The sequence below is a fragment of the Echiichthys vipera genome (genome assembly GCF_963691815.1).
Source record: "Echiichthys vipera genome assembly, chromosome: 17".
NCBI lineage: Eukaryota > Metazoa > Chordata > Actinopteri > Perciformes > Trachinidae > Echiichthys > Echiichthys vipera.
This window is the reverse complement of record NC_139842.1, coordinates 9,558,940-9,586,372: the sequence shown is the minus strand read 5'-3', so window position 1 is coordinate 9,586,372 and position 27,433 is coordinate 9,558,940. Positions and strand designations below refer to the sequence as shown.

At 39.2% G+C, this 27,433-nt stretch overlaps 2 protein-coding genes across 2 annotated transcripts; both read left to right on the top strand.

Moving 5' to 3' along the window:
* The first annotated feature begins 135 nt into the window (after positions 1-135).
* On the top strand, positions 136-16,603 carry sez6l2 (seizure related 6 homolog (mouse)-like 2). Its single transcript, XM_083930902.1, has 19 exons — positions 136-261; positions 1,020-1,100; positions 1,304-1,432; positions 1,544-1,759; positions 6,816-6,952; positions 7,962-8,154; positions 9,366-9,551; positions 9,652-9,835; positions 10,370-10,533; positions 11,166-11,360; positions 12,518-12,656; positions 13,948-14,144; positions 14,319-14,513; positions 14,822-15,016; positions 15,121-15,312; positions 15,571-15,609; positions 16,018-16,135; positions 16,281-16,392; positions 16,535-16,603. The coding sequence occupies exons 2-19, from the start codon at positions 1,043-1,045 to the stop codon at positions 16,562-16,564; spliced, it is 2,679 nt and encodes an 892-aa protein (XP_083787028.1). The 5' UTR covers positions 136-261; positions 1,020-1,042; the 3' UTR covers positions 16,565-16,603.
* Positions 16,604-19,160: 2,557 nt separating this feature from the next.
* kctd13 (potassium channel tetramerization domain containing 13) lies at positions 19,161-26,457 on the top strand. The gene is made up of 7 exons (XM_083931982.1): positions 19,161-19,504; positions 21,289-21,549; positions 22,043-22,212; positions 22,408-22,497; positions 23,824-23,876; positions 24,062-24,257; positions 25,059-26,457. Exons 2-7 carry the CDS (start codon positions 21,312-21,314, stop codon positions 25,293-25,295), a joined length of 984 nt encoding a protein of 327 aa, XP_083788108.1. The 5' UTR covers positions 19,161-19,504; positions 21,289-21,311; the 3' UTR covers positions 25,296-26,457.
* The last annotated feature ends 976 nt before the right edge of the window (positions 26,458-27,433 follow it).

The following is a 27,433-nucleotide window of genomic DNA, read 5'->3' as shown; positions in this document are numbered from 1 at the left end:
CACTTCAGCACCGTGCTGGTGGACAGCTCCTCCAGCGCTCACAGACAAAATGTGGCTGTCTCCCGCGCGCCGCTGCAGTTACCGCGTAAGCCCGCTAGAGCGCACCTGAAGCTTCAACACAAATGCCCTCACATCATAGCCGAATGCGTCAACCACACGGTAACCAGCTAGTGGCACCTCACCACCAGCACAAACCCCGCCGTGTTCTCGGGGCCTAAAGCAACAGGATACAGTCCGAGTAGAAGAACACAGGAGACAAAGGTAAGCGGCAGGCACCTTTCAACGTTGCTGAGATGGCTGTTGGTCTCACAGTAGGGATGACTGATGCCAAAAATCATCCTCCGCACAAAGAGGGCCGGGGGAGGTGCGAGTGATGCTGCCTCCTATTAGCCCCATCATTTTGTCACACACCAGGCTGACATTTTCACCGAGGAAACGCCTCGATTAACAGTGGACGTGTTTTTGGACACATTACCATTAACAGTTTGATAATAGAATAAGGTTTAGAGGGTACCTGCGCTGAGGGTGGGCTTCGTTGGGGAATTTTTGAATAGCGCATTTTCATGTTGTTGCAGATTTGGGTGAGAAAATGCAGGGGAAAGCTGGATATTTAACCTTACACCGTGTGTACGATGCGTACCTGGCTCTTTTTCCTATACGAGTTACTTTTATGTCATTGTCATTTATGCTTCTACATCTATGAACTGAATTGATATTTTCCAGATTGATGGAGCTGAGCTCAGTATCACATCGCAATGATCCTCTAATCCGAGTCATTGTGGCCTATGTGATGTAAACATATGCTCTGTACCTGGATTGCAAGAGTGTTGTAAATGAGATCACTAATAACTTGATATTAATTAGCACTCCAGTCACCAGGGATTATGTCTATGCCTCTATTCAGTAATTACAAGCTTCTAATAAGCAATTACATTACAGTATACAAGATACAGTAATTGTTCTGTTTACATTATGATATAATAGTTGCCTAATCCATCTGCTCTCTTTCACCTGCTCAGGTCATTCAGTTTCATCCAAAGCCATGGGGTTCACACGCCTTGCTGTGATGCTTTCTGTCACCATGATCCACATAGTTTCAGGTAACTGTATGTGTGTGTGCATGTTCTCTTAGCATGCACCTTTGTTGTTCCACCATAAACATGGACTATGCAGAGTTTATTTATCTGAAATCAAGAGAAACGTGATATAATCTATGCACTTGCTTTCCCCGCCCTGCTAATTAGGTTTGTTTTTATTTATGTTTGCAAATAACAAAAGCAGTAATTATTCCTGACTATTTCAGGTATGAGCTTTATGACTCCTGAGCCCGATACACCACCAACATCAACCCCAGATTCTTACCCTCTGGGCGACCTGATCCATGCCGCCCTGCAGAGTAAGGAAAACTTAGGAGAAGCTTCCGCTAGCACAGGTACATTAACACAGGCCTTTATGCTTTTTAAGCTTAATGCACCTGATGAACTATATAGGTGACTGATCACTGGAAATTACACACATTGATTTGAACCTTTGGACTCTGCAGGTACCACCACCAACCCGACACAGGCTGTGCCTGGGCTTGGGCAGGCCGAGTCGACAGCGACAGTCATATCACCAGGCCTGCTCACCACAGCTTTCAGCTCCTCTTCTGCTGCAAGCCAGACAGGATCAAGGAATATCATGTCCTCTCTACCCATAGAGGAGGAAACAACCACCACGCTTATTACCACGACCACCATAACCACAATGCACATGCCAGGTACCTGCATGCCACCACTTGACTTTCCTTGAGTCTGTATTGTTTGCTGATGCCGAATCACTTTGGTTCCCGTCGCAACTTCAGTCGTTTCTCTTCTATGTCTCTCTTTGAAGAAAGAGTAACAAGGACATCTTGACGGACAAGGAAACATGAACAGCTATAAAATATTAATGATGAAGCAGCAACAGGTTACTGTACAGTGTGACTTACTGGTTAAAAAAAAGAGGTGTACATGTAGGCTACCTAATATTTTTTTAGATAACCGCAACACTTTAACATAACCACTCTATAGTGACTTATTGTTCATTTTTAAGATCGCTATAGAGTCAAAATAGCTACATGCTAATAATACCATATTCAATATCAAGTAATGCTTTTAGATTCTTAGCTTACTAAAAACGGACTTTGGAACATTAATGTTTCGAAACAATATGAGTTGAGAACACCTAAAGTACGTAAATGCGTGCATACACTTCTAGTCTTGTTTCTGCAGGAATAATGCTTCTTGTGCTTTCAGAATTCATGCTTTAAATGTTTGGAGGGACAAAGAGAAATTGCACTACATGCTGATGAGGATGATGAAGTTCACTGCTTTATTCTTGTTTAAAGTAGTCTGTGAAACCATCTTTTCTCCCCTGTCTCTCCACAACCTAAAGCAGGAAAGCACATTGGCCTACCAGCCTGAACTGCATGCATTGTACAGAATAAGTCTTACATAGACATGTGCATCTTTGATTTAGATCATTGTGAGGTTGGCTGGCACGTAAATTAGATACACATTTGGTGTACCCAGAAAATACAGCACAGTGTTATCATCCTTTTGAATGAAATCTGGAAATTCTAGGATCTTTATATCTGCGGGCACCTAAGTGGCCAACTGAACCGTATGCAATTTGCACTTTTGCCTGTACTGTATACAGTAGCTCTTTTTATGAAGTACACTGATGGTCCCTTATGTATTAATTCAGTAAGGTCTATATCAATTACAACAGGCACGATGTGTGGAGATGAACAGAAGCAAGTGACTTATTTTGATGCTTTTAAAATGTGAGATATGAAGCATACAAGGGGGCTTGGACTCTATTGGGTTTTGTTTATCATCACATGACACCTTTGCTATTAGTGTCCTCTTCATTCCCATTGTCATGTTAAATGAAAAAGAATAAAATAATAAAGTCTTTGTCTTTTAGCAATTATCACAACAAACAAATTGAACTTAATCAGTGAGCATGAAAACAACTTATTGACTGAATTCAGATAAATACTCATATCAGCACTGTTATTGTCCTAATATCATACAAAGAATAGAAGAATTAATATGACAAATCACTCAGTCAACAATGCCATCATGACCAGAATACTAATAGGGAGTGGTGAAGAACTGAATAGCATCCCTGTCAAAAATGGACTCAAGTGAAACAACAGTATGCCGTCTCCATTGGCTGGGGTACCTTTGCAGCTCTCACTGCAGGTGGATGAGAGCTGTTACTCATTATGGTCATGAAATAAAAGACACCATTACAGCAACGGGGGTGGGGTCTGATTGACACCAGATGTGGGGAGAGAAATGTAATGCGAGAAGATGAATGATCAGTGAGGTTTATGTGTGTGCGTGCCTTCTTATTCTGTGATTCCATTGAGTTTATTGTGTTTTTACTGGGAATTGTAATTTCAACAACAGATTTACATTGGGCTATATGTGCTGGCCTATGTCCAGTTATATGGCAGAATTTCAGGAAGTTATTGGTCCAAGCCAAGAACTATTCCAGCATATCACCCCCACAAGGTAATCTGTTAATTAGTGAGTTTTATAAGTCCTGGTCGTCAAACGTTTTATGTTCGGACAGAGCAGGCTGTTTCCCACTGTTTCCAACCTTAATGCTGTGCTAAGCTAATGCTAATCGTCTGCTGGCTCCAACTACATATTTACTGCACAGAAATAAGAGTGGTGTCAATCTGCACAACTATTTTTCAGCAAGACAGATACTTTAAAATGCACATTGTGTGTTGTCAACACAGCTTATTATCCATTTTCTGGCCTGAAAGAATTAGGAAAGTACACAAATGCAGTCTTAAACTCAAATCCTGTTTGTTTCAATTGCAGAGAAGTGCTGCATCTCAGTGGCCAGAATTTTCAGCTGATTCGTCAGCTGAATTATTTAATTATTGAGTGAAAAGTGTTAGGTTGCTTTTCTCTTTCTGTTTATTGTTAGCCAAATGGACTGTAAAGCCCTTTCCTCTCCCAATAAGATGCCATTTGTATTACAACCGGTGGTCAATAATTTGATTCTACCGAAGCATAGCAGCAGTTTCAGTCATGCAGTCAATAAAATAATTCAATGTAGGGCAACCCAATACACCACAGCTTCACCCAAGGCAGCGCTCACGGGTAGGAATTCCTTTACCCATTTTAATTGGTGTTGCCTGTTACTGACAATTGCATACTGCCACTTAGTGATTATAAGCCAAGTTGTTATCATCAGGATCAGATTGTATTTCCCTGCCCCACTGGCCCAAAGACGAGGTAGAAATGTGCTGCACCTGGACTTGTCTGAGATTCAATATGATTAACAATAGTAGTTGGTGGTTATTGTGAGAATAAATATACAATTAGCCTCACACAAATAATATGTGAATATTTTTGACAATTTCAGTGAAGTAGAAAAAGTAGAAGAGACCCCTGTGGTACACAAAGTCCTATTGATGACTGGCTAGAGTTTTGCTCTCTGGTCCCCATTACACAATAGTACCAATATGTAGACAGCACGCAGGACCAGTCTAAGGTGGGTGTGGTCCAGCCAACTCACTTTAAGGTCCCATATTGTAGAAAATTATAATCCCATGTCTTTTTCGATTATAAAGCAGGTCAAGTTGCTATACAAAGTATTGAAGAAAGTATTAAATTGCCCAATCCAAAGAGTAATGCACACAGCCTCAGAAACTGTGCCTTTAAACAAGCCGCCAAGACTTCTGTATGTTTGTGATGTCACAACTATATACATGGGTAAAAAGTTACCGTCATTCCCAGCTACAATGACAGTGCAGAGACTAAGACTGAGCGTTTCAGGCAGAAGGTGAATACCGGTATATTCACACAGACAGTATGAGAAAAGTTAAGTGTTTTGTGAACATTAAAGCTTTGTAGAAATGTTCTAGTAAAAACCCAAAATACAAGTGTGGACCTGGAAATAAGCTTAATACAGGGCCTTTGAAGCATTTTGCATCAAAAACAGTATCCAGACTTTTTTGCTGTTTCTCTATACAGAGAAATATGTATGAGTCTTTTTAAAAGGCCTTGCTGGTCATTTCATCTAGAACCAATAAACCCAACAATAACATGTCCTACCAATAACACACAAATGTCCTACAGTTGCTAGTTCACAGTTATGTTACCTTTTTTATTCTCATTCGAAAGCACTAACCCAAACTACAGTAATGGATGCAATTACCATGTGATACAGTTTTCATAAAACTAGTAAATGTCCAGAGCAGGAACAGAAATTCTATCCTGTAGATGTTTTCAGCGTTTGCTTACCACAGAGGTTTGCACTGGAGTTGAGATTTTCCTGGAGTTGTTACCTTTTATTCATCTGGCATTTTTGTTGATTTGCACTGTAGGGGGTGTGTCATTGGCTATCCAGCAATACACAGCTATTTTGGTGTCAAGGATGACTATAATTTGCATCTCTCACCACTGACCTTGAAATAGCACAGGTTGTGTTTTGTTGAAGGATGCATGTTGCACAAGTAGACCTTTCCAAAATCACAAAAAAGCTCTTCTGTTCACAATATTATTGTCTGTTTTTATAAAATCCTTAGCCAGTAAATGCATGTATACGCACACTAGAAATACATGTATAATTTGATGATAACAACAATGGCAGCCAAGCAGAGACCGACCTGGATGGTTATAATTCTTGTCAGCATCAGTCAGATGATGTTTGCTTGCAAGATCAAGGTCTTTAAGTTTACTAAATCACTACAGCATCACCCTACATCTGACAGCAGCAAGAGAGGTATGTGTGGCCTGTCACCCTCTAATTTGAGTAACCATTTAATTCCAGCACAAATTCACAAGCCTCAGTTAATGCAGAACCTTGAATAAATCGTGAGCAACCAGCACCGGGTATTATGCTTCCTACGCGCTTCTGTACACATCTAAAGATTTTCTGATAACCACGAATTCTTCTAGATCATCAGGAGTGTAGGAGGCATCTTCGTGGACAAATAGTGCACAGAGTTCAATAAAAGACATTGTAACTTCTCTCTCATCTTCACATCACTGAAGGCTCACAGCAGCAACGGCTCCCATCATTTCTCATCCAAAAAACAAGGTTACCGGGAAGCAACAGCATTATGCTTCATCTGCTTCTGTCTGTGTAATGTTAATGCCCGCAGAAATGTTAGTGGCAAAATATAGTGGCAGTGTTGTGCCAAATGTATATTTTTACAGCTTTAATTATCACAACCAACACAAGTGATTATTAGCATACTAGAGTAGTTATTCTGGACTCTCCGTTACAAAACTCTGCCTACATCATAGTAAGCCATAAAATATATATATACTATTATATGCTATTATACTAATAATAAACTTATTCATCAAGACAGTTTTTTTTGTGTAACAACTATTAACGGAGAGTCGCTAACAGCCGGACTTGGCTAACACTTATTAGCTCGGGGCATTACGGTGATGGCATTAAAGCCGCAAGTTTAGTAGATATAAAAGCCGTTTGAATGCCTTCACCGTAATGCCCGAGCTAATCAGTGTTAGCCCGTTCATACACGTAACAAGTGTTTCGATGGCTTATTTGACGTATGTAAGTGCCAAAAAAGACCATGGGATGATTTTGCGCCAGAATTTCACTTTAAGGGGGTGAGAACAGTTGATTTGATTTAGATGTGGATTGGCGTATGCATGTTGACTTCTCTTTTCACAGTGCATCTTGAGTCCAGAAAATCAATTTCACTGGCTGTGACAATATCAGTTAGGTAAAAAAGAGAGACACATTTTAAAAGTTTGCTGTCTTCTTCTGCCCTTTCCCACTTTTCACAGTGCAATGCAATGAAACTTTGTCAGCAATGGAAGATGTTGTCGAGTCACCAGAGCCTGCATCATCATCCTCATCCTTTTCCCCTCTGGAATGTACCTACAGCATCACTGTGTATGCAGGTTATGGTGTGGAAATTCAGGTAAAATGCGTTATGTCCTATAGGGATCCATAATCATTCACCTTTAAATAAGCTTCGTAATACTTTTTTTTTTGTCATAGTGAAAATTTGCATAGAAAAATAGAGCCACAAGAACCTAATTCGATTTTTTTATATATGTGATCTCAAATATCTGTTAGATTAGATGCAAATTTTGAAATATACTGTAGCGACTTTCCCAACCAGCATTTGGTCACTCAGCTGAGCAGGAGACCATTTTTTGACACGCTGTTGGGTGAGTTTCCCGTTTAATCGACAGCTACCTAACAGCAAACATTACCATTATACTGAACAGACGTTGTGGTGATGTGATGACCGGCTCAGCTGTGTGGTGTAGCTGTAAGCATGCAAGCGAGCGAGAGAGCGAATGGTAAAAACCGTGCAATCTCCCCATCACCCATGAGTAATAGGCACTCTGTTGCACCTGTGCACCATACAGGCTTTTACCTGCCACCCTAATTTGCACTGCCACCTGTGGCCAAACTGACATGAGCTGTAAATGAACAAACATACCAACATAATGAATGGCTCTTACACATACTCAAAAATGCGTGTTAAATAATAAATCGTGGCAGAGTTGGGGGTTTACGTTGAGAAGATATATCATCTGTAATTGGATGCATAGAAAAAATGTAGCAGTGACCACATGGGAGTGCAGTATAATTCTAATTGTAACATTGTTGCAGCAGCAGAATGGTCAAGTACACTGTATTAACTTTTAGCTAATCAAGGCCCAAGTGGAACAACATAATACCTCTTATTATTAGATTAAACTAAGACCATTCCACACAACTCACTATTTAAGTTTTTCATTTGTTCATCTTAACAGGGAAATATTACTATGATTAGATATAATAGGTAAGTCATGAGCTGGATAAGGCTGAAGAGTGTGTTGTTGAATTCTCTGGCAAGTTTATTCATAAAAGACAGTTGCCAGGACATGCTGCATATTATGACTTTGATTTACATAACATTTATTTTCTCCCTCTAGGTGAGGAAGGTTAACCTTTCAAAGAAAGAGTCTCTGACGATCATGGGCTACGGAGGTTTAGGGCCAGAGCTCTTAGCCAATGAGACCCTGATGAGAGAGGGGCAGGTGATTCGCAGTACAACCAATCAGGTGTACATACACTATCGCAGTCTCCGACAGACCAACCATGGTGTGTTCAGCCTCCACTATCAAGGTAAATAACTACAAATAGCATTTTTTTCCCCTTAGTACATTGGATTTATTTTCTCATTGAATAGTAAGATGATTTTTACTGATTAATGTTTTCCTCTATAAATGTAGGAGTTTTATAGGTCCCATACTGCAAAAAGTGAGATCTCCATGTCTATGTTGTTTATAAAGCATGTCGAGGTGCTACATAATTACTGTGAAAGTATTAAAGCACTCAATTCACGAAAGGTAGCAAGTGTCGCTACAGAGCCATCACAGTCATTTCCCGGCTGCAATGGTAGTACAGAGATGCCGAAACCACGGATGTGGAAGACCCGGAAAGACTGACCAATCACAGCAGACTGGGTTGTTGTTTTTTCGGAGGGGGGATTAAAGAGACAGGCGCAAAAACAGAGCGTTTTAGACAGCGTACAGGTATATTCAGACTGACAGTATGAGAAAAGTAATGTTTTTTTGAACATCAGCGTGGAGTCATGTTTTAGTGGAAATCCAAATTCCAATTATGAACCTGAAAACTAACGTAATCTGTCCCCATAATATGTGGCTGGAATGAACACCTAGTTGTGGGGCAAATGAAAAATAATCAAGAAACTGAACAAACACGGATAGGTATCCCAGTACTCTACTTCACATTTTTCAACTCATGAATTTCTTTATTTTTTAATGAGCCATTATCCTTTGAGATAAAAAGCTAGTGGAATTTCTGAGCAGCACTTTCTTCTGCTTGTTCTCTATACCCTCCTTTGTTTATCCAAGCAACGCTGAGCTTTATACTGTGGGTTCAGTTAGGAGAAATGATTTAGATGTTAATAACAACATTCATCAGGAATAAAGAAAGCAACAGAGGACGCTCTTGGAGATTAGACTCATAAAATGACGAGCCGTGATGATAGATGATACGTGTGTCGGTGGAGAGACAGCCGGTGGAAGACGGCTCCTACTCGACCGAATCACCTGGGACAATCTGTCGATCATGGTGGTGATGGGGGAGGTGGATGGAAAAATAGAATGACAGCATCACAGAGATCACGAGCTCAACGTCCAAATGTAGATGACAGGTGCTAAAAATGTATGCTCCATGTGCACAGAGTAGACATCCACCAGTAGAAGAATATATTGAAAATGTGACAGAAAATGTCCCTTTTGAACTATGGGACATTAGTTCTTCTTCCGTTTTAAAAAATTAATTAATTTTCCTTCCGGTATCATCAACAGCCTTTCTACTGTCCTGCCCGTTTCCTAAGTCTCCTGAGGGCGGCGGAGTGACAGTGACGGACATCCATCCCGGAGGTCAGGCACACTTCCACTGTGATCCAGGTTTCCAGGTTCGCGGCCATGAGGTGGCTTCTTGTGTCAACACAACACAACCACACTGGAGCACTCCTGAGCCACAATGTGTCGGTCAGTGAAACTCACGTAGATCCAATACTGGCTAGTCTTTGGCAACAGCGTAATTGTTACTTCGGTGGAAAATAATGCGTGGGATATTATTTTTCCTTAGCTGTGTCTTGTGGAGGGTGGATTCGTAATGCAACAGTGGGCCGGATACTGTCTCCACCTCCTCCATCCGTCAGCAACCACAGTAATGGAAATAACTTGAGCTGCCACTGGTTAATCGAAGCCAAAGAAGGACACAGACTCCACCTTCACTTTGAGAGGATTGCGCTTGATGAAGATGATGATAAGTAAGTTTGTGTTTCATGGAATCGTTTTTTTTCTGACTCTGGTTTTAGAGAGCAACCCTATACAAAAAACTAAAACTGAAAAAAAACTCCAAACCGTAATCCTAAAATATATATATTTAAAATTTCACATCCCTAAAGCGACCGGATTTGATAGACAGATAGACAAGTAGATGTGTTTTTATTCCTAATATTTTTCTTTCCAGGAAAATTCTGGTTCATACATAACCCATAATGCAAAGAATGTTTTTTTCCTAAACCCTCCCCTTGCAGGCTTTTACAAACATCACAGATCATTACCAGCTGTTTATCTTGTATGTACAATTGTAAAATATACCCTTATAATTACCGTAATAGATACAGTACTGACCAAAGTCAAATGTTTTTACTCTACACTTCTGTCCTTTATGTTACATCTGACTTGCTGAAGTTGATATTTGAAGGCAAATTCACGCAATACGTATTCAAACACTGATCATATCATGCACCGATCTTCTCAAGCGTACATTGCCGATCTCTGTGCTTTGTTCCTCTCAGGTTGATCGTGCGCGGTGGAAACAGTTCCCTGTCTCCACCGCTCTTTGACTCAGACCTGGATGATGTCCCAGAACGTGGGTTGCTGAGTGAGAGCTCCACACTGTACCTGGAGCTCACAGCGGATTCTTCCTCCATCCCTCTGCTTCTGGCACTGCGATACGAGGGTGAGCAGACACACTTTGGATAATCAGCGTCACATGAGGTCTTTATGGTATAATATTTAATACAGTATTCTGCCTAGAAACAAGTTAGATATGATTCATTATAGAATCACCAGAATTCACCAATCTTAAGAATTCGAAAGCCTCAAAGTCACTTGTTACAGGTTATTTTAATCAGAAAAAAAACTCTTGGAAGGTTAACCGTTCTAATCATCATAAAACATAGGTAATTTATTTAGATAATTAATATATTATATAATACATCTAAATTGGGTATGGGGTTTCATGGGTCATCTAGAAAAAAGCAAGACTTTCATCTCATTGATCTGTTGTTGTGTTAAAGAGGGCCATAATGAGCCACGTAAGTGCTTATAGTCTGCTCACACTTCAGTGGGATTTATTTTAGGCTTTGGAGACGTTCACTGCTTAAGATTTTTCTAACCAAGAGGATTTGAGATTCTTGGTCATCCTATGTGACACTGCTCTCTCCTCAATTAACTGGGTATGGTTGCTCGATTCCATCGAGCAGGAGAACAACCACAGAGAATACAAAAAAGAATCAAGGGAACAAGAAAATACTTTTTTTCTACACACATACGCACTTCATTGATTTTTCTCTCTCTCTCTTTTTTTAGCTTTCGATGATGAACACTGCTGGGAGCCCTACATGCCCCATGGAAATTTCAGCAGCAGTGACATCACATATCAGCTGGGCACCACGGTCACCTTCACCTGCTCTCCAGGGTTTGTCATGGAGCAAGGTTCAGGGACGATTGAGTGTATCGACCCTAGCAATCCCCACTGGAATGACAGCGAGCCAGTGTGCAGAGGTAAAGTTCAGGATTGAGCATCTGTTATTTCATCAGAAATACAACCTTCTGTTGTTTCTGGGCTTCATTTTCTGCATTTAGCTAAACCCGAAATCGTCCTCTAATACATATTTCCAAAACATACTGAGCTTCAGAAGTTTTTGCATGAAGCGAAAGAGTCATTAGATTCATAAATATTCAAATTGTATTGTGTTGGGATTGAAGACTAGCCACGCTGACTGTGTCATCTGCTGAACTGCTGGCATGCTGTGAAAAGTGAGAGCAACAGAGAGACCGCTCTAGATATAAAACTGGCAGAGACGTTGCACCGGGTCAGGGCACTGACTGAAAAAACAGGTGTTATAGTTTCAACCAAACAAAAAGCATGCTGAAAGCCATATGTTGTGTGGTGTGTCTGCTTGTAGCTCATACACAGTGAAGTACAGAGTGGTGAATGGTGGGAGGTCGGAGTTGTCATGGTTGTCTCGAGCATCCATGTATGGCAGAGAACTGTCTCCCTCAGAGTGGAGACTGATCCAATGGCTTAAAAAACGGGGGATCAGTTGGTGGTTGGGAGCACTTGTGATACTGTATCATGTATATTCTGCTCATATCTGCCCGTTACGCTCTCACTGAAATATATTTGACAAATGCTATGGTTAAAATGTCCCGAGCAAGTGTGTGCGCGATGCCACTGTTTACATGCAATGTTTTATTCCATCACATTTTGCTGCAATCAAGCCTTACTTAATCCACAATCGATGACCACTTGTGCGTGTGTGTGTGTCTGTGTGTGGCTTTGCAGTTTCCTGCCTCAGTTTTAATAGGACATACGTATGAGAGCAAGTCCTGGCATCGTTTGTGAAGTCGTCAGCGTCCTCCAAACAAAATCAAACTGAATGGAGATAGAAGTGCCACATTTGGCTCCTTTCATTACAATGCAAGCTGTTGTTTACTATTCAGCACATCTCTCTTCTTTATGGGCCCTCTCTGAAATCTTTATCATCTCTGCTTGATTGTGTCTTTAATTTATTTTCTCTGGACCCATTCATAATTCATTTTCCTCCTCTTCTTTTTCCAGCTTCTGTTGATATTTGATCGCCCTTTTAATCATTTTCTCTCTCTCTCGCCCAGTCCACATCTTCACTTCACTTTCTAACCTCTCTTCTGTTCTGAAGCTCTGTGTGGAGGGGAGTTGACTGAGCCGTCGGGTACCATCCTCTCTCCTGATTGGCCCCAGAGCTACTCCAAGGGGTTAGACTGTGTGTGGCAGATCCATGGCAATGAGGAGAAACGCATTGAGCTAGATGTCCAGATGTGAGTATTGCTACTTTAAGTTGTTGGAAATTAAAAAGTTACAAATTACGTAATTTAATAATGTTTAAAGTTTTTCACACAGTCGGCAATCTGCCTGATTTATATGTATATATAGTATATGTTTTAATACCACATTATACAACATTTTGTATTATTGCTATTCCTGCTATTCAGAGTCAGCACAAATATCTTACAGATTTTACACCAGATGTTTTGCCTTTATTTTTGTGATGTTTCAGCAAGATATACCTTCATTCTCTGAGCACAAAATGTAAAGAGGATCATAGTGTCATTTAATGTGTAGGATCTCCTCATACTACCATATGAGATAACATTTTACATGCCAACAGCCAAAAATGCTTTGAAGGGCAATGGTAACACAGAAACACAGAAACATTGTTCAATAAATTTGCTCACAATGTAATTTATTGCCCTTAAAGCAACCCCGGATTATTTTTTCAGTCAAGGACCCCTTACAAGATAGAGAATATACTCGAGACCCCTTCATGTATGTCCCTAGTAATAATTTGACATTATTTACTTTCATAGTCTTAGTTGTGTGAAAGAACAACTAGATAAAAGTATAAATACATTAAAGAGCACATGGGATAAGTTGGCCATCAGGGCTTTTTGTCAGAAATCTTAGGTTGAGGAAACAAAGCTACTTGGTTAAGTTTATGTAAAGATCATGGTATGTGTGAAAACAAACCTATTCTGACTGACTAACTTCTCCCTTGTGCTAATAAACAGATTTGCAGATTCTCAGAGTTATAGACTTGTTAGATTTCAATGTGATCTATGAAGTATTATAGATAATTTAAATTATTGAATCTTAAAAAAAAATTGACATGGCAAAGTGCCATGGACCACTGGCCCAGACACAGCAAACCAACATCAAAGAACAGGTGACTGTCGCCTCACTTTGCTTTTGCCGGGTCAAGCTGCACTTGAACACACCAAGCTGCACTTGAACACACACAAAAATCTATTTACAATTTCAAAACAATTTCAACTCTTGCCATTATGTTTTATTTCCCTCTCATAGCAAGTTTGCATTGGGATAAATGTGTATTTACAGATTGTACATGCTGAAGAGCCTTTGCACATATTTAAATTGTATCTGGAAGAGAAAGTCAGATAACATCTTGGAGGTTTATCTAATCTTCTGCCTCTCCTGCCCTTTCCTCTCTGTCCTGTGTCCTGACTAATAAAAAGGAAAAGTTGGGTGGACGGCTCGTCTCTGAAGTGAAACCTTTCTCTCTTTTTTTATTCTTGTCTTCCCTTCTTAAAGTTTAAATATTCGCCAAACGGATGTGGTGACCGTTTTTGACGGACGTGACCTCATGTCCCATGTGATCGGACAATACATGGGGTCCAGAGAGCGTTTCCAGGTTGTGTCTGGGGGATCGGAAGTCACCATTCAGTTTCAGAGCGATCCAGATGATTCCAGTTTCATCCTGAGTCAGGGATTCCTCATTCATTATCGTGGTAAGTGACTCGATTTATGGCTCAAAGTGTAAACAGCTTGAACCCATACATTTAAAATATACAGTAAGTCTGTTGAAACATCTATCACGACAAGTGAGATCTGCCGCAGCTGAAGAAGAGATCATGAACAACCTATTTTAATCTCTTTCTTTGCACTCTGTCTGTGTCGTGCAGAGGTTGAGCCAAACGACACCTGCCCTATCCTTCCTCAAATTGACTTCGGCTGGATCAGCTCGTCCCACTCCTCCCCTGTGAGAGGCAGTGTGCTGACCTATCAATGCCAACCGGGATATGACATCAGTGGCTCTGACATCATTACCTGCCAGTGGGACCTTTCCTGGAGCAGCAGTCCACCCACATGTGTCAAAGGTGAGAGAAGTAATGGGACATACATTAAAGGACCCGCAAGTGTAAAAATTGAGATTTCAATAAATCATAAATTGTGGTCTAGACCTACTCTATAGGTAAAGTGTCTTCAGATAACTTTTGGTATTATTTGGCACTATAAGGAAATTGAATTGAACCGATTTCCATGCAGTTTTGTATCTTTTGTCCAAGGCATTCAATGCGATCGTCGACCATGTTGCCTTTGCTCCTCTGTTCTTTGGACTGATCTATTTTTGATGAAGTCTAATAGCGAGATCAAGTTGAAAGCTGTCCCACTGTGTCCCCCACAGTCCAGCAGTGTCCTGACCCAGGAGAGGTGGTCAACGGAGCACGCTCAGTGCGCCCCGAAGCAGGTTTTGCAGTTGGAACAGTCGTTCGTTTCTCTTGTAACCAGGGTTATCAGCTGGAAGGTCCAAGCCAAATCTCTTGCCACGGACGAGACACTGGCACCCCCAAATGGAGCGACCGCAGCCCAAAATGTGTCTGTAAGTCCCTCTCCTGCACTCTGTTTTTTGATTTGTCTGTCTGTCTATTGCTGCAAGTTAACAGCAAGTATGTGACTGTGTGTGTTTTTGTGTGCTCTGAACAGTAAAATATGATCCATGCCCAAACCCTGGGGTCCCTGACAATGGTTACCAAACCTTGTATAAGCACAGCTACCAGGCAGGAGAAACTCTGCGTTTCTTCTGCTATGAGGGCTACGAACTCATCGGTGAGGTCATTATCAGCTGTGTTCCCGGCCATCCCTCTCAGTGGAACAGCCCACCGCCGTTTTGCAAAGGTACAGTAGAGCATATCATTGTCTCGGGACCTTCTTTGAACACAGTTTTCGATCGAGAAAAAGAACAGGAAAATGGCTCACAACATCTCATTCCCTGTGTCCAGATTTGTACAGGTTTTCAAGATTAGCTGTTCTTTAAGGGTATAGATCTGATAGAAAATACAGTAATGAGATCCTGCAAGGTGCATTTAGGACTTCTGGGTGTCAATTATTTTTAATTTATTTGACTTCTCTTTCTCTTTTCTTCATTTCACACAGTGGCATATGAGGAGCTTTTGGATGATCACAAATTAGAAGGTGATTTCTTTTCTCTTTTCCTTTAGAAATGATATTTAAGTCGTGTAGGAATTGAATGCCCTACATTGGCACTATCTAGTGGTGGTATTATGAACAACACTAGGATCCACACCTACAATAATAAACATGTTTTTTGTATTTTTGCACACTGGAACACATGGGACATACAACAGATTTTACAACCAACATTTTACAGACTTCACTATAGTGCAATTAATGCACGTAAAGTACTAAAATATTACATCAGACAATTCATACCTAGCAAAGGAAATGTAAGAGCTGTTCTGCTAAGATGAAGAGTTTTCTCCAGATGTAGCAGCATTTTTAAAAAATGTGTTTGACGTTTTATATTAATAAGCATCACAGCTGACAAAGTTTGTTTTTGTGATGACACATTGACTATTTCAGTGTCCCAGTCATTCGAGCCGTCCCATCAGATCCTGAGTGAGAACATTGCTTTGGCAATAATTCTGCCAATCATCCTGGTCATCCTCCTGATTGGAGGAATTTACATGTACTATACAAAGTAAGTACCCTGGGTAACCAAGGTGACATTTAAATCCTTTATTTGTAACTCTGTTTGTACTTTCCTTCATCTCAGTGCACCACGATGCATAAACTGTAGCTTTTGTCCACGTGCTCATGTGTTATTTGTATTTTATTACTCACAGCATCTGCAGACTAGAATGGAAGCCGCTCTTCTGGAAGTCTCTCTCTCACACACACTCCTACAGTCCCATTACAGTCGAGTCCGACTTTAACAACCCTCTTTATGAGGCAGGGGTATGTATAACATTGATACTGTTTTTTTTACTGTAATTCATATTTGTTTTAATTGAGACTTTGGACTATTTTATATGTAGTAGTTAATATTGAAATAGTCTTAAATGTTTTTTTACTGATTGATTTCTAACTTTTCCCACAGGATACGCGGGAGTATGAAGTATCCATTTAGAGGAGAAGATTTCTTGGTGAGAATTGAAACTACAGAAAAATGCAGTTCTTTTGGAAGATAAATTCCTTAGTATTATAAGGCCTCATTGCCCTTTTATCATTCATTTCTAATTATGTTTATTTTTTATCATCACTGTATCTCTGACTTATTAATTTTTGGAAGTGCTTTATTTTGACTTGTTACACTGATATGGTGGTTTGCCAAATGTGGGTCCTACTTCATGGTCCAACTGTCTGTATCATTAGGACTGGTGCCTTATGAAGGGTAAGAAATTGATAATTCAAAAAAAAATTAGTGTGAGAGGCATTAAACAGGAGAGAACTGGATTTATTTAATGAGTTAAATTATTATGAGGCCAAAACCTTAGAGAACGTTGCAATACTTGATTTGCAACCATCAAAAGTCACGGTCATCAGCATACGGTACACACTGAATGTTTACCATTTTTAAAGTGGCTCATGTTACATTTTACAAAATGTTCAAGTAAAAGGGAAGAATACTTTCATTTAAATCATGAGAAAATGTTTCAACACGAGATCAACACAGTCATTTTCTCTCTTCCTCACGTTGTCTCTCTCTGTGTAACACACACACACATACACACACACACCACACACACGCACACACACACACACACACACACACACACACATACACACATACAAATTGAATGTAAATATCTGACTTAATATTGATTGAGGTTGATATATATACTAAATTATATATATATACATATATATATAAGCCTCATATATACACTTATACATGGTGGCGGGGGGTTATATATTTTCATTATATATGTAATGAAAATTCAGTGCCAAAATATAATGTTAAATAATTTAATGTCCCTAAGTGTTTCATCTGTTGTTGCAATGCTGTTTACAAAGGCAGTTTATTTTATTCTTCGCTGTTTCTGGAGTGCATCGTCACCCAGTGTCACAACATGACCTATAAGGGAAAGGTGAGGACATGAATGTCATTATGCTTAGAGCATGCACTGATTGTAAATTATATTGCTTCTGCTCACTCTTGCCATTATCATTATAGTTATTGACAATTATCAAATTTGATGTTGTATGCACTATGTTGATGAAAATTACAAAACTTGGCTGCTTGCTGTGATGCATTATGTGTTTATTTAAAACTGATTGTTTGAACAGTGAATGTAGTCCCATTCACTGTGCCAAATGAAGGATTCAGAGACTGTTGCTTTGTAGATTTGATTATTCTCTTCTCATCAGTAGCATTTCTTTGCTTCATATATGACTACACTCTTTTGAAGGCAGTAAATTATTTGCTGAACTGGAAATAAAGTCTCTGTTGAATGGTGTATAAATTGTAGAAATTAGCTTTTTTTTTCAAATATGTAAGCTATCTATCTTTTGTTTATGAAAAAAAACATGCACCTTAATATATAACTTGGCTAATGTGGGGAAAATATCACAATGGGAAAGTAACACTTTATTATTTAGAGATGATTTTGAACTTTTATGGCTTTTTTCTTCATAGCTCACAGATAAGGGCTAAAGGAAATATAAAATGCAGAGTATTAACAAACATTAGAACATACAAGATTTTGAAAGCCAGTATTGATACTACTAAATCATAATAATAATCGCTATAAATATCTGTATTATTATTATTAGTAGTAGTAGTAGTCGTAGTAGTAGTAATAGTAGTAGTATTTTTATTATTATTATAATAATAATTATTATTATTATTATTATCATCATCATTATTATGAGTTGTTGTCTCTACAGTGATCAGTTAATTTCATTATCATATCTGTAAATTGGTTTCCGATTGATTAAGTTTGGCTACTTTATTTTGAAAGTATGTAGCGGAAGTGATCGCATGCTCTTATTTTGCAGTTCCTCACCTTGACCACTAGAGGGTAGTAAATATGCACGATTAGCATTCAGGTCGCTGTCGTCCCGCTTGATGCTTAATGAATATCATTATAGTGATTAGACTGATCCCCACATCAGAAAACCGTCGATTAAATGTTACTTTATTTATTCGCACTATAAATACAATTGAATTGAACCAGAGTATTGTGAAAGAATAAACAGGCCTCTAAAAGAAAACTGGCAAAAGTCTTGGGAGAAGGAAAGGAAAGGAAGGGCATATTTTTCTGTGCAGGAAAGCGTAAGTAAAGAAAAGTGCACTTACAGGTGCAGTAGAAAAGACATGGCAGTAATCTCAAGATTGAGACTTGGACACTGTGGGCTGAGGAGTGGGCTGGCTCTCATTGATAAACATCCTGATGGCAAATGTGTGTGTGGAAGAAGTGAGACGGTTAAACATGTACTACTCAAAAATATGCAAAACATACTCCAGTCAAAGAAGGACTCTTAATAGGCGCACACTTCTAAACCTGGATTACTGGGTTCATACAAAGAAATCGGTGGATGTAGTTTTTAATAACAAACGGTAGGGGCAGCAAAACGCCGGAGCTGCGTCTAGTCTGCCTAACTAAAGAAGAAGAAGAAGAAGAAGAAGACGAAGAAGAAGAAACCAGCGGAAGAAGATGCTCGAGTTTCGTTTCCTGAGTGACCCACTTAGCTTCTCCTGTTAGCATCAGTTAATAATCTTTATGTCCAACAATGGAATTGGTTGTACTTAATTTAGCAGTTAGCGTTTGTTTGATAGCCAGTTTCTGATTTTCCACCCATGCAAAACAAAGGAGCGTCGCTATCTTAAACCGTAGCTGAACATACTAACGTTAGTCGTTGCTAGCTCTTTGATTTAGCCAACGTCAGGCTGGATTAAAATGGGTTGTCAAACGTTAGCTTCGTTGTAACCTCGCTGTTGTGGTCTGCTTTCCTGTTAGCTAAGTATCGATTGCTGACTGATTAACGCTCACACATTTACCGTAGTTGTTATCCTGACTTGGCTACTAAAGGTTCACTCTTGAAGCTCCCTTTGATGTGCAGTGTGGTAAGTAGTATTTGTTGGCTAACTTAATATTACGTGATTGTATTAACGTTTGGCATGATATGTATGCATCTATCATCTCAACAACTAGAAGGACAACACTTGTTTAAACGGGCTTTTATCTCATGTTTTCTGTTTTTAAATCTTTTTAATTTTATTTTTATTTAGTTTTATTTAGTTTATTTTTTTGCTTGCTAATTTTTACTGTTTGGGTTTTATTTTAACAATTTTATCATGTGGAGCACTTAATGACTTTGTCTGTAAAAGCAATTAAAAGAATTGTAAAAATATTATTATTTTATTATTAAGGATATTTTTATATTAACAATTATATCATGTGAAGGACTTTGACTGTAAAAGTTATTTTAAAAATAGTTCAAATACTGGTATTTTTATCACTAAGGATTACTTGATGCTGATAAGCATTTTACTTTGGTGATAGCTATGTTCAGCTGTAATGTTACATTGATGTAACACTGCTGAGGGACAACAGACGCCTCAGTCAGTTGACAGGACAGTGAACGTGCATGCTCTGTACAGGAAAACGTGTTTCATTAAGGAATAAGGCTGTAATGATACAGTACTTCCTGCATCCCACTGACATGAGGTGTGGTAAAAGCTTGGCAGTAAACTGATGCACTTTAAGTAAGTGCAGATGGAAACAATGGTAATTTGATGTCCATTAAGGGTATTTCCACATACTTGTTTTGTCCAATCAGTTGAGAACGAAATAAGTTGTTTAGAAGTACAGGACACAGTGGGTGAGGTTGAATGTTTTGATGAAGAGTAATTGATCTTTGAGCACCCCGAAAAGAAGCTCTCCATTTCTCTAACGCTAAAATCTGAAAAATTAGGTGCTTCATGCCTCATCTTTGCTTAGGATAAACAGAACCACCATATTTTATAATAGCAATATTGTGATCTCTCCCACCTCTTGCTCCAGCAGTATTCAACTTCCCAGTACATTTATTTAGTTTGCTTGTTGGCTACACGCCAGGAGTATTATTGACATACTGCATGTATGAAGAAATGTCCCAGAATTATAGCATTTATCCTGACTCACACAGTGGGGGAGGGGGACATGTATGTCCACACCCATCATAAATACTTTCTATATTTCTCATTGTACCCTGCCCTGCTTTTTAGCTATTTAAATATTTCATGCTGGATGTTGTACCACATCTGTGCTGCTTTCACTAATACAAATAATCATGTCGTCAACAAAAGAGTACTTCAGAGTCAGCCATTATAAACGGTTTACTCTCACAGTTGTAAACTAACAGACAACTTAAATTGTGACTATGCACTTTTTACATTAAGAAACAGTCGTTTATCACTTGCTCTTGTTCAAAACTGCAGTGACAAATAGCGCTGTTTATTAGCAAGAATCCGGCAGTGTAATACATGTCATTATACAGAGGTAATAATTCAATATATCGAGATACTGTTTAAACCTCATTAGACTGTTAGAAAGGCAATACACTGCAATTTTAAAAACAATATAACTTTAGTAAAACTATCATAGTATAAAGAACACACCACCATATGCATATGTCGTTACGTTGGAGTGGAAAAGTCAAATAGCTGAAGATATTGCAACACTGCGATGCTGTCAAGGGTTCAAACAACACTCAATGAACCACTGCCACAAATCTTTATATGTAAACTATTAATTCAAAATGAATAGATTATTAAAAATAGTGTTTTTGAGAATATCACGATACTCAAGTTTCTTGATATTGTCTTGGACTCCTACTAACACGCCATCATATGCTTTTGTATTACAGTCAGGAAGTGACTCTTCAGCCCCATGTCTGCTGAGGCTTCAGTAGGCAGTCATGCTGCTGACTCTGCCCAGTCTGCTGTTTCCCAGCCTGCCTTCCACAACACAGACGAGCTCAGAAATCAGGGTCTGCTGGGGAGCAAGTATGTCAAATTAAATGTGGGTGGCTCACTGCATTATACAACGGTCCAGACATTAAGCAAGGAAGACAGTCTGTTGCGGAGCATATGCAATGGTGGAACAGAGGTTTCCATAGACTCAGAAGGTGAGTGGATGTGCCTCTCTGGTGAGCACTAACCTTTTTACTGGATCCACATTGTCATTGTTTAATGTCTCGAAGGCTGTGCTGTTGATATCAGGATATCAGTGCTCTGAATTTATAGGACTTTTCATTCTAAATGACTAAATTTACTAAATACAATGACATAGCTTTAGTTTTACATCAATATCCCCTTTTAAGTCATTCGCATTCATCTTACAGTGTATTTCATTCAGATGTAAAACATGATTTCTACAGTGGAGGGCAATACCACAACTTTTGTAAACTTGGACAGCAAGTCTCAGACTTCTTTGGTTTCATTCAGTTGTGTGCTGAAAGAGATTAAATGTCTAAAATACTATAATGAAAACAAATTGTTTCACTCTCACACACTACATGATGGTCTGCACTGGCTGTTATAGGACTAACTTTATGATTACTACTACAAAGATTGCCAAAGAATGCAAATGACTCCAACTATTTTCCCCTTCTGTCCCAGGTTGGGTAGTTTTGGATCGATGTGGCCGACATTTTGGACTGGTTTTGAACTTCCTGCGAGATGGCTCAGTACCACTTCCTGAGGAGCACAGAGAACTGGATGAGGTTCTGAAGGAGGCCCAGTACTATCGGGTCCAGGGACTTGTCCAGCACTGCCTCACTGCCATGCAGGTAAATAGCTATTTGTCAGCTAAACAAGAAACTTAAAGGCATTATTTTGGACCCTGATGTTTTGTGATGGCCGCTCACATTATTTGTGACATAAATTTTTATTATTTTATTTATGTTTTGAATCCAGTTAGTTGATTCATTGATTAGTGTTACTTGCAGAATGTGTTTTGATGAACTACCTTTGTTTACCTTCAGAAACAAAAGGATGTCTTTGAAACTGTGTGTCGCATCCCCATGATCACCTCGGCCAAAGAAGAACAGAAGATGATTGCTACTTGTAGAAAGGTAAATTGCATTTTATCTCAATCAAATGGACCACTGACAAAAGTGTGTATCGAGTTTGCAGCTGACCCTAATTGTCCTGTGGACTCTTATTTACCAAGGGTTTGACTCTTTCTCTTTACAGAATTGGGAAAAAAACGTAGATAGTTTGAAGAATGCCTGGCCGATAATGCAATATGATAATTCGTCTTCTTTAAATGGAATCGTGTCCCGGTGAAATAATGTATCGGGATATTGTCATACACAATTACATCACGTGAATTGATAATAACAAGTACATACTAACTCAAATTTATCTGAAATTCTGATGAGAAAAAATTTGTGGGAAGATTTGTGTGCATTATTGTAGACATGTCGATTTTTCTTCTCTTTTATTTAACTTGAAACTGCTCATATTGCTCTAAAGTTCTTAATAAAATGAGAGAATAATCAATACTTGTAATTTTTCAAGTATCTAATTCACACAGGAGCACAAATATAGGCTTTATTGTGGGGTTATTTCATATAGACGAGTCATGTATTGACTTAGATATAAGATCCGAAATGACCCATATTGGGATAGAAGATGTTGGCCATATCACCCAGCACTCGTTGTCTCAAGTACATTTTTTTATCAGTATTTTTCAACAGTTAACTACAGTATGTAAGAGTTCATTTCTTTCTCAAATTATAACTCTTAAGCCCAGTTCAGACCAAAGATTCAGAACGAGACGAGTTAAAACTTGCAAAACCTGCCCGTTCACACTAGTGAGACAAGAGGAGACGGTGTATCATCTCCATAGCAACGCCTCTCTGTACTTATGCTCTAAGCTCTGACTTTTTAGGCTTTTTTTCCATTGCTGGATATGTATTGTAGCATTATAAAATATAAATGAGAACAGAGAGATACTTGCTACAGCCACATTTCTAGTCGTAATGAAACAGAGAAAATTACGCGATTCACTGCTTTGTTCTGGATTACGGCCGGCACTCCCTCTCCTTATTCATATTATTGCTTGCTCGACCCCCTCTCTCTCTCTTTTTTTTCCCTCGTTCTTTCACAAACGCTCGTTGAGCCTCCATCTGAAACGGCCTTTTCAACCAGCTGACAGTTTGTTAGTGACTTGACCAGTGCACTTTGCTAAGACTTAATTAGCTGTTGAAACGGGTCAGTTCACACATCTGCAAATTTCACCCGCAACGTTCGAAAACAGTTTTGTCGCGTTGCGAGTCATTGGTCTGAACTGGGCTTTACAGGAATCTGAAGTTGGTTGTCTTTGTATGTATATTAAAAACAGTTTTCTCCTTATCGACATTACCTGCATGTATTCCTGTTTCTTGTCTCTACAGCCGGTAGTAAAACTGCAGAACAACAGAGGAAACAACAAATACTCTTACACCAGGTAGGAAAAAACTGTGCATGCGTCCTACAAAGTATTAACTTCTTTTTGACAAGCCAGATGCTGCCACGACAAACTATTAGTGTTGCATGTGTTCACTGGACCATCACTTTTTGGATTTTTAATAGAAAGTGCTCATTAATCTTCTCAGTTGATACTCACTTACTCTTTGTCTCTCCCTGTGACAGCAACTCTGATGACAACCTGCTGAAGAACATTGAACTGTTTGACAAACTCGTGCTCCGATTTAATGGCCGTGTCCTGTTTGTCAAAGATGTGCTTGGCGATGAGATCTGCTGTTGGTCTTTCTATGGCGAAGGCCGCAAGATTGCTGAAGTATGCTGCACTTCCATTGTCTATGCCACAGAGAAGAAGCAAACCAAAGTAAGCGTGACATAGTGTGTACAACAAGTCCTTAAAGCAACAGTTTTATAGGTATTTAGCACGAAGATGGGAAGCACCTCTAAAGGTTACTAATTAACACATATCCTGGACAGAGCAAGGCTAGCTGTTTCCAGTCTATATTCAAAGATAAGCTAACCTTCTGTAGTTTGAATTTTTACAGAAAGCAAATAAGTGTATATTCCAACATGTGGAACTATTCCTTTAAGCTGTTGATGGCGTTGTTGAATTCAAAGTAGGTTACTTTGTTATGGCAAATCAAATGTTTTGTTTTAAGTATTATATAAAAAGTATTAAAGGGGACGTATTATGCTTTTTCTACAGTGTGTATATATATACACAGTATATATTTACATATACATACTGTGTGTATATATATATATATTTACATTACATACACTGTTACATGTAGCTACAAACCAACATTAGGGAAACCTGGAATCTTGGTTGCCAGTATTTTCCTAGGGAGAAATGAACAAAAATGAAAACTTTTATTAGGGATTTTCACGGTACAAAGTGCCCCTGTACTCTGTTACCATCAGAGACATGGATGTAGACAATGAGAGCACAGATGTGAGCATATTTAAACTTTCTTTGGTCAGATACTATAATAAATGTAAATACATGTGCAGCAGCGATGGGCGGCAAGTAAAATAAAGGTTTTAGGATAGGAGGTCTGAAGAGTCCCCTTTAATGTTACAACTTTGACCAGGGTGGGAAATGTATTTTATTGATTAAAGCTCACGCAAAAATACCAAGTCTAACACCAAACTGATTGTTTAGGTTGAGTTTCCTGAGGCTCGAATCTTTGAAGAAACCCTCAATATCCTCATTTATGAGAATGGCAGATTTGGTCCAGGAGGCTTACACCTTTTAGACTCAAGAGGCTCCGGTTCATCGCTGGGAGCTGAGGAAGAAGGTGCTACAGGAGGCGACAGGAGAGTAAGACGGATCCACGTAAGGAGGCATATTATGCATGATGAAAGAGGGCCCGGTCAGCAGACTGTGTATAAGGACTAATAATGTGAAATCATGAGGCACAGAAGAGTGACTCCATGCATGTTCATTTTGTCTTGGATGCTAGAATGAAAGAGTTGTCCTTGATCATAGCAATAGCTCAGTAGGTAGTTATTTCCTTAAATGTCTTTAGATGTCACTGCACAGAGCTGTAGGAGTTGATGACTGATCTGTAACCGAAGTACGAGTAGTGTGGACGTGAAAAAATGCTTCCGTTTACAACAAAATGATGTACATTATTTAAATAGGAAATGTGTTAAAATGACCTGGGACATGAAACTGGCATAAAAATCACTTTACAAATGTTTTCCAGCAAGTTACTGAATGGGCCAGAAAACCCAAAAGTCCCGACCCAGCTGTTAATGCGGGTGTTCATGATATGCACTGGCACCCTCCTCTGTGTTTGACTTCTAGGAAACACTGTCAGTCTGTTTATTCAGGTTGTCAAACATCTGTTGCCTTTTTTTAAGTTGGACTGACGGTGATGAACAGAGGATGGTCAAGTTTAGCCTAGACATGTTAACACTGGAATAAAACTGATTAGCCATCTTTAGGGAGGTTGTCTATGAATGAGATTGTTGAGCAGCTCCATTTTCTTTATTTAAATTCTTACTGCTGTTGCTTCAAGATGTTTTTATTAATTTATGAACCTAATTTATTGTTTGGTATTTAACTTTTGTATTGTATGCAATCTTTGTGTTAACTAGTGCTCAAGTGAGTTTTAATTTTGTTTTTAATGATACCATGCACTCTATAGCACACACCAGATTTTGAATTTACTCCTGTAAATGACTAAATAGTGAACTTACATTTCAGTTTAATGTTTCAAGAGGAACCGTGACCATTTCTTTGATATTGTATGTTATTCTGAGCCATGTTCATTCACTTTTGCTTTATGTCTTATACCAAACCACTGAAATTTGCTCAAGTAATTGGCCATACAGTGATTATAAGAGGTCATGAATACTGGGTTGTATTTTGATATCCCTCAGGGAGAGGATACACATTTTCTTTCTGATATTCACCAGTGTTTCGTGTAAACCTAATCACTTTGAATTTTTGAAAAAAAATATTGAATGAGAGCAATATGTATCTCGGACCCTGTATAGACTCACCTTGGAATACCTTAAAATATGCACTAATATGACATCCGTCCAATAGTGGTCATGGGAATGTTATGAATAAATTACTTATGAAATCCAACTTTAGCCTCTTTGTCTTATTTTCCCCTTCTTTCCTAATGTATAATGATGAATGGATTCAACCATAAATGTTACAGAAAATAAATGGACATGGGGATTTTTTTTGTTGAGTTTACTTGATATACTCTAAAGCATACCCCAGTGCTGGTCTTTCAAGGAGGGGAAGCTCATTATTCTGGCCCACATCATAAATGTGTTTGTTTATTTATATTTCAATTCTAATTCAATTAAATTCAATTTTATTTATAGTGCCAAATAATAAAAAAGTTATCTCAGGACACTTTACAGAGTAGATGTAGACCACACTGACTTATTTATGGTTTACATAGACCCAACAATTCCCCCGTATAGTACGGTGGCAACGAAACCTTGCCTGTAACAGGCAGGATCGTTGCACAGACTCAGCTCTGTGGACGACGGCCATCTGTATTTCATCCCTTTTCAAGAAAATTATCTGTGACCTTGTCGTACCAACTAGGCGTCTTTTCCAGGGACTTGACCAGTGTCCTCACAATGGCCAGCAGAGCTAGGCTGCTTAAACGGCCTTGGCCCAGCTGGAGCTGCTGCGCCAGGCTACTGTGAAATGTGACCGCCTGTGAGTGTGAGTGATCGTGACGGGGGAGAAGCTCCACAGCGGCCGCCGCTCGTTGGGGAAAGAAACCTCAGAGTGACAGAACAGAGTCAGGGATCTGTAACGTCTCTGGATCAGTTCAGAACAACTGAATAAAAGACTTGGAAAATGCTCCGGTGGATATTTATTCTTCAAGGTCGCTGATTCGCTCGTTTAGCTGTCAATCAAAAAAGGATTCCATCTCAGGCAGCTCATCCAACCATCATGCAGAAGCTGAGCGTCCGATGGGTGGGACAAAGCCCAGCATTTATCCAATGAGCGTCTAGTTTCGTCTAGTTTGTTTTTTTCTGGTGACAATTTATGGGAAG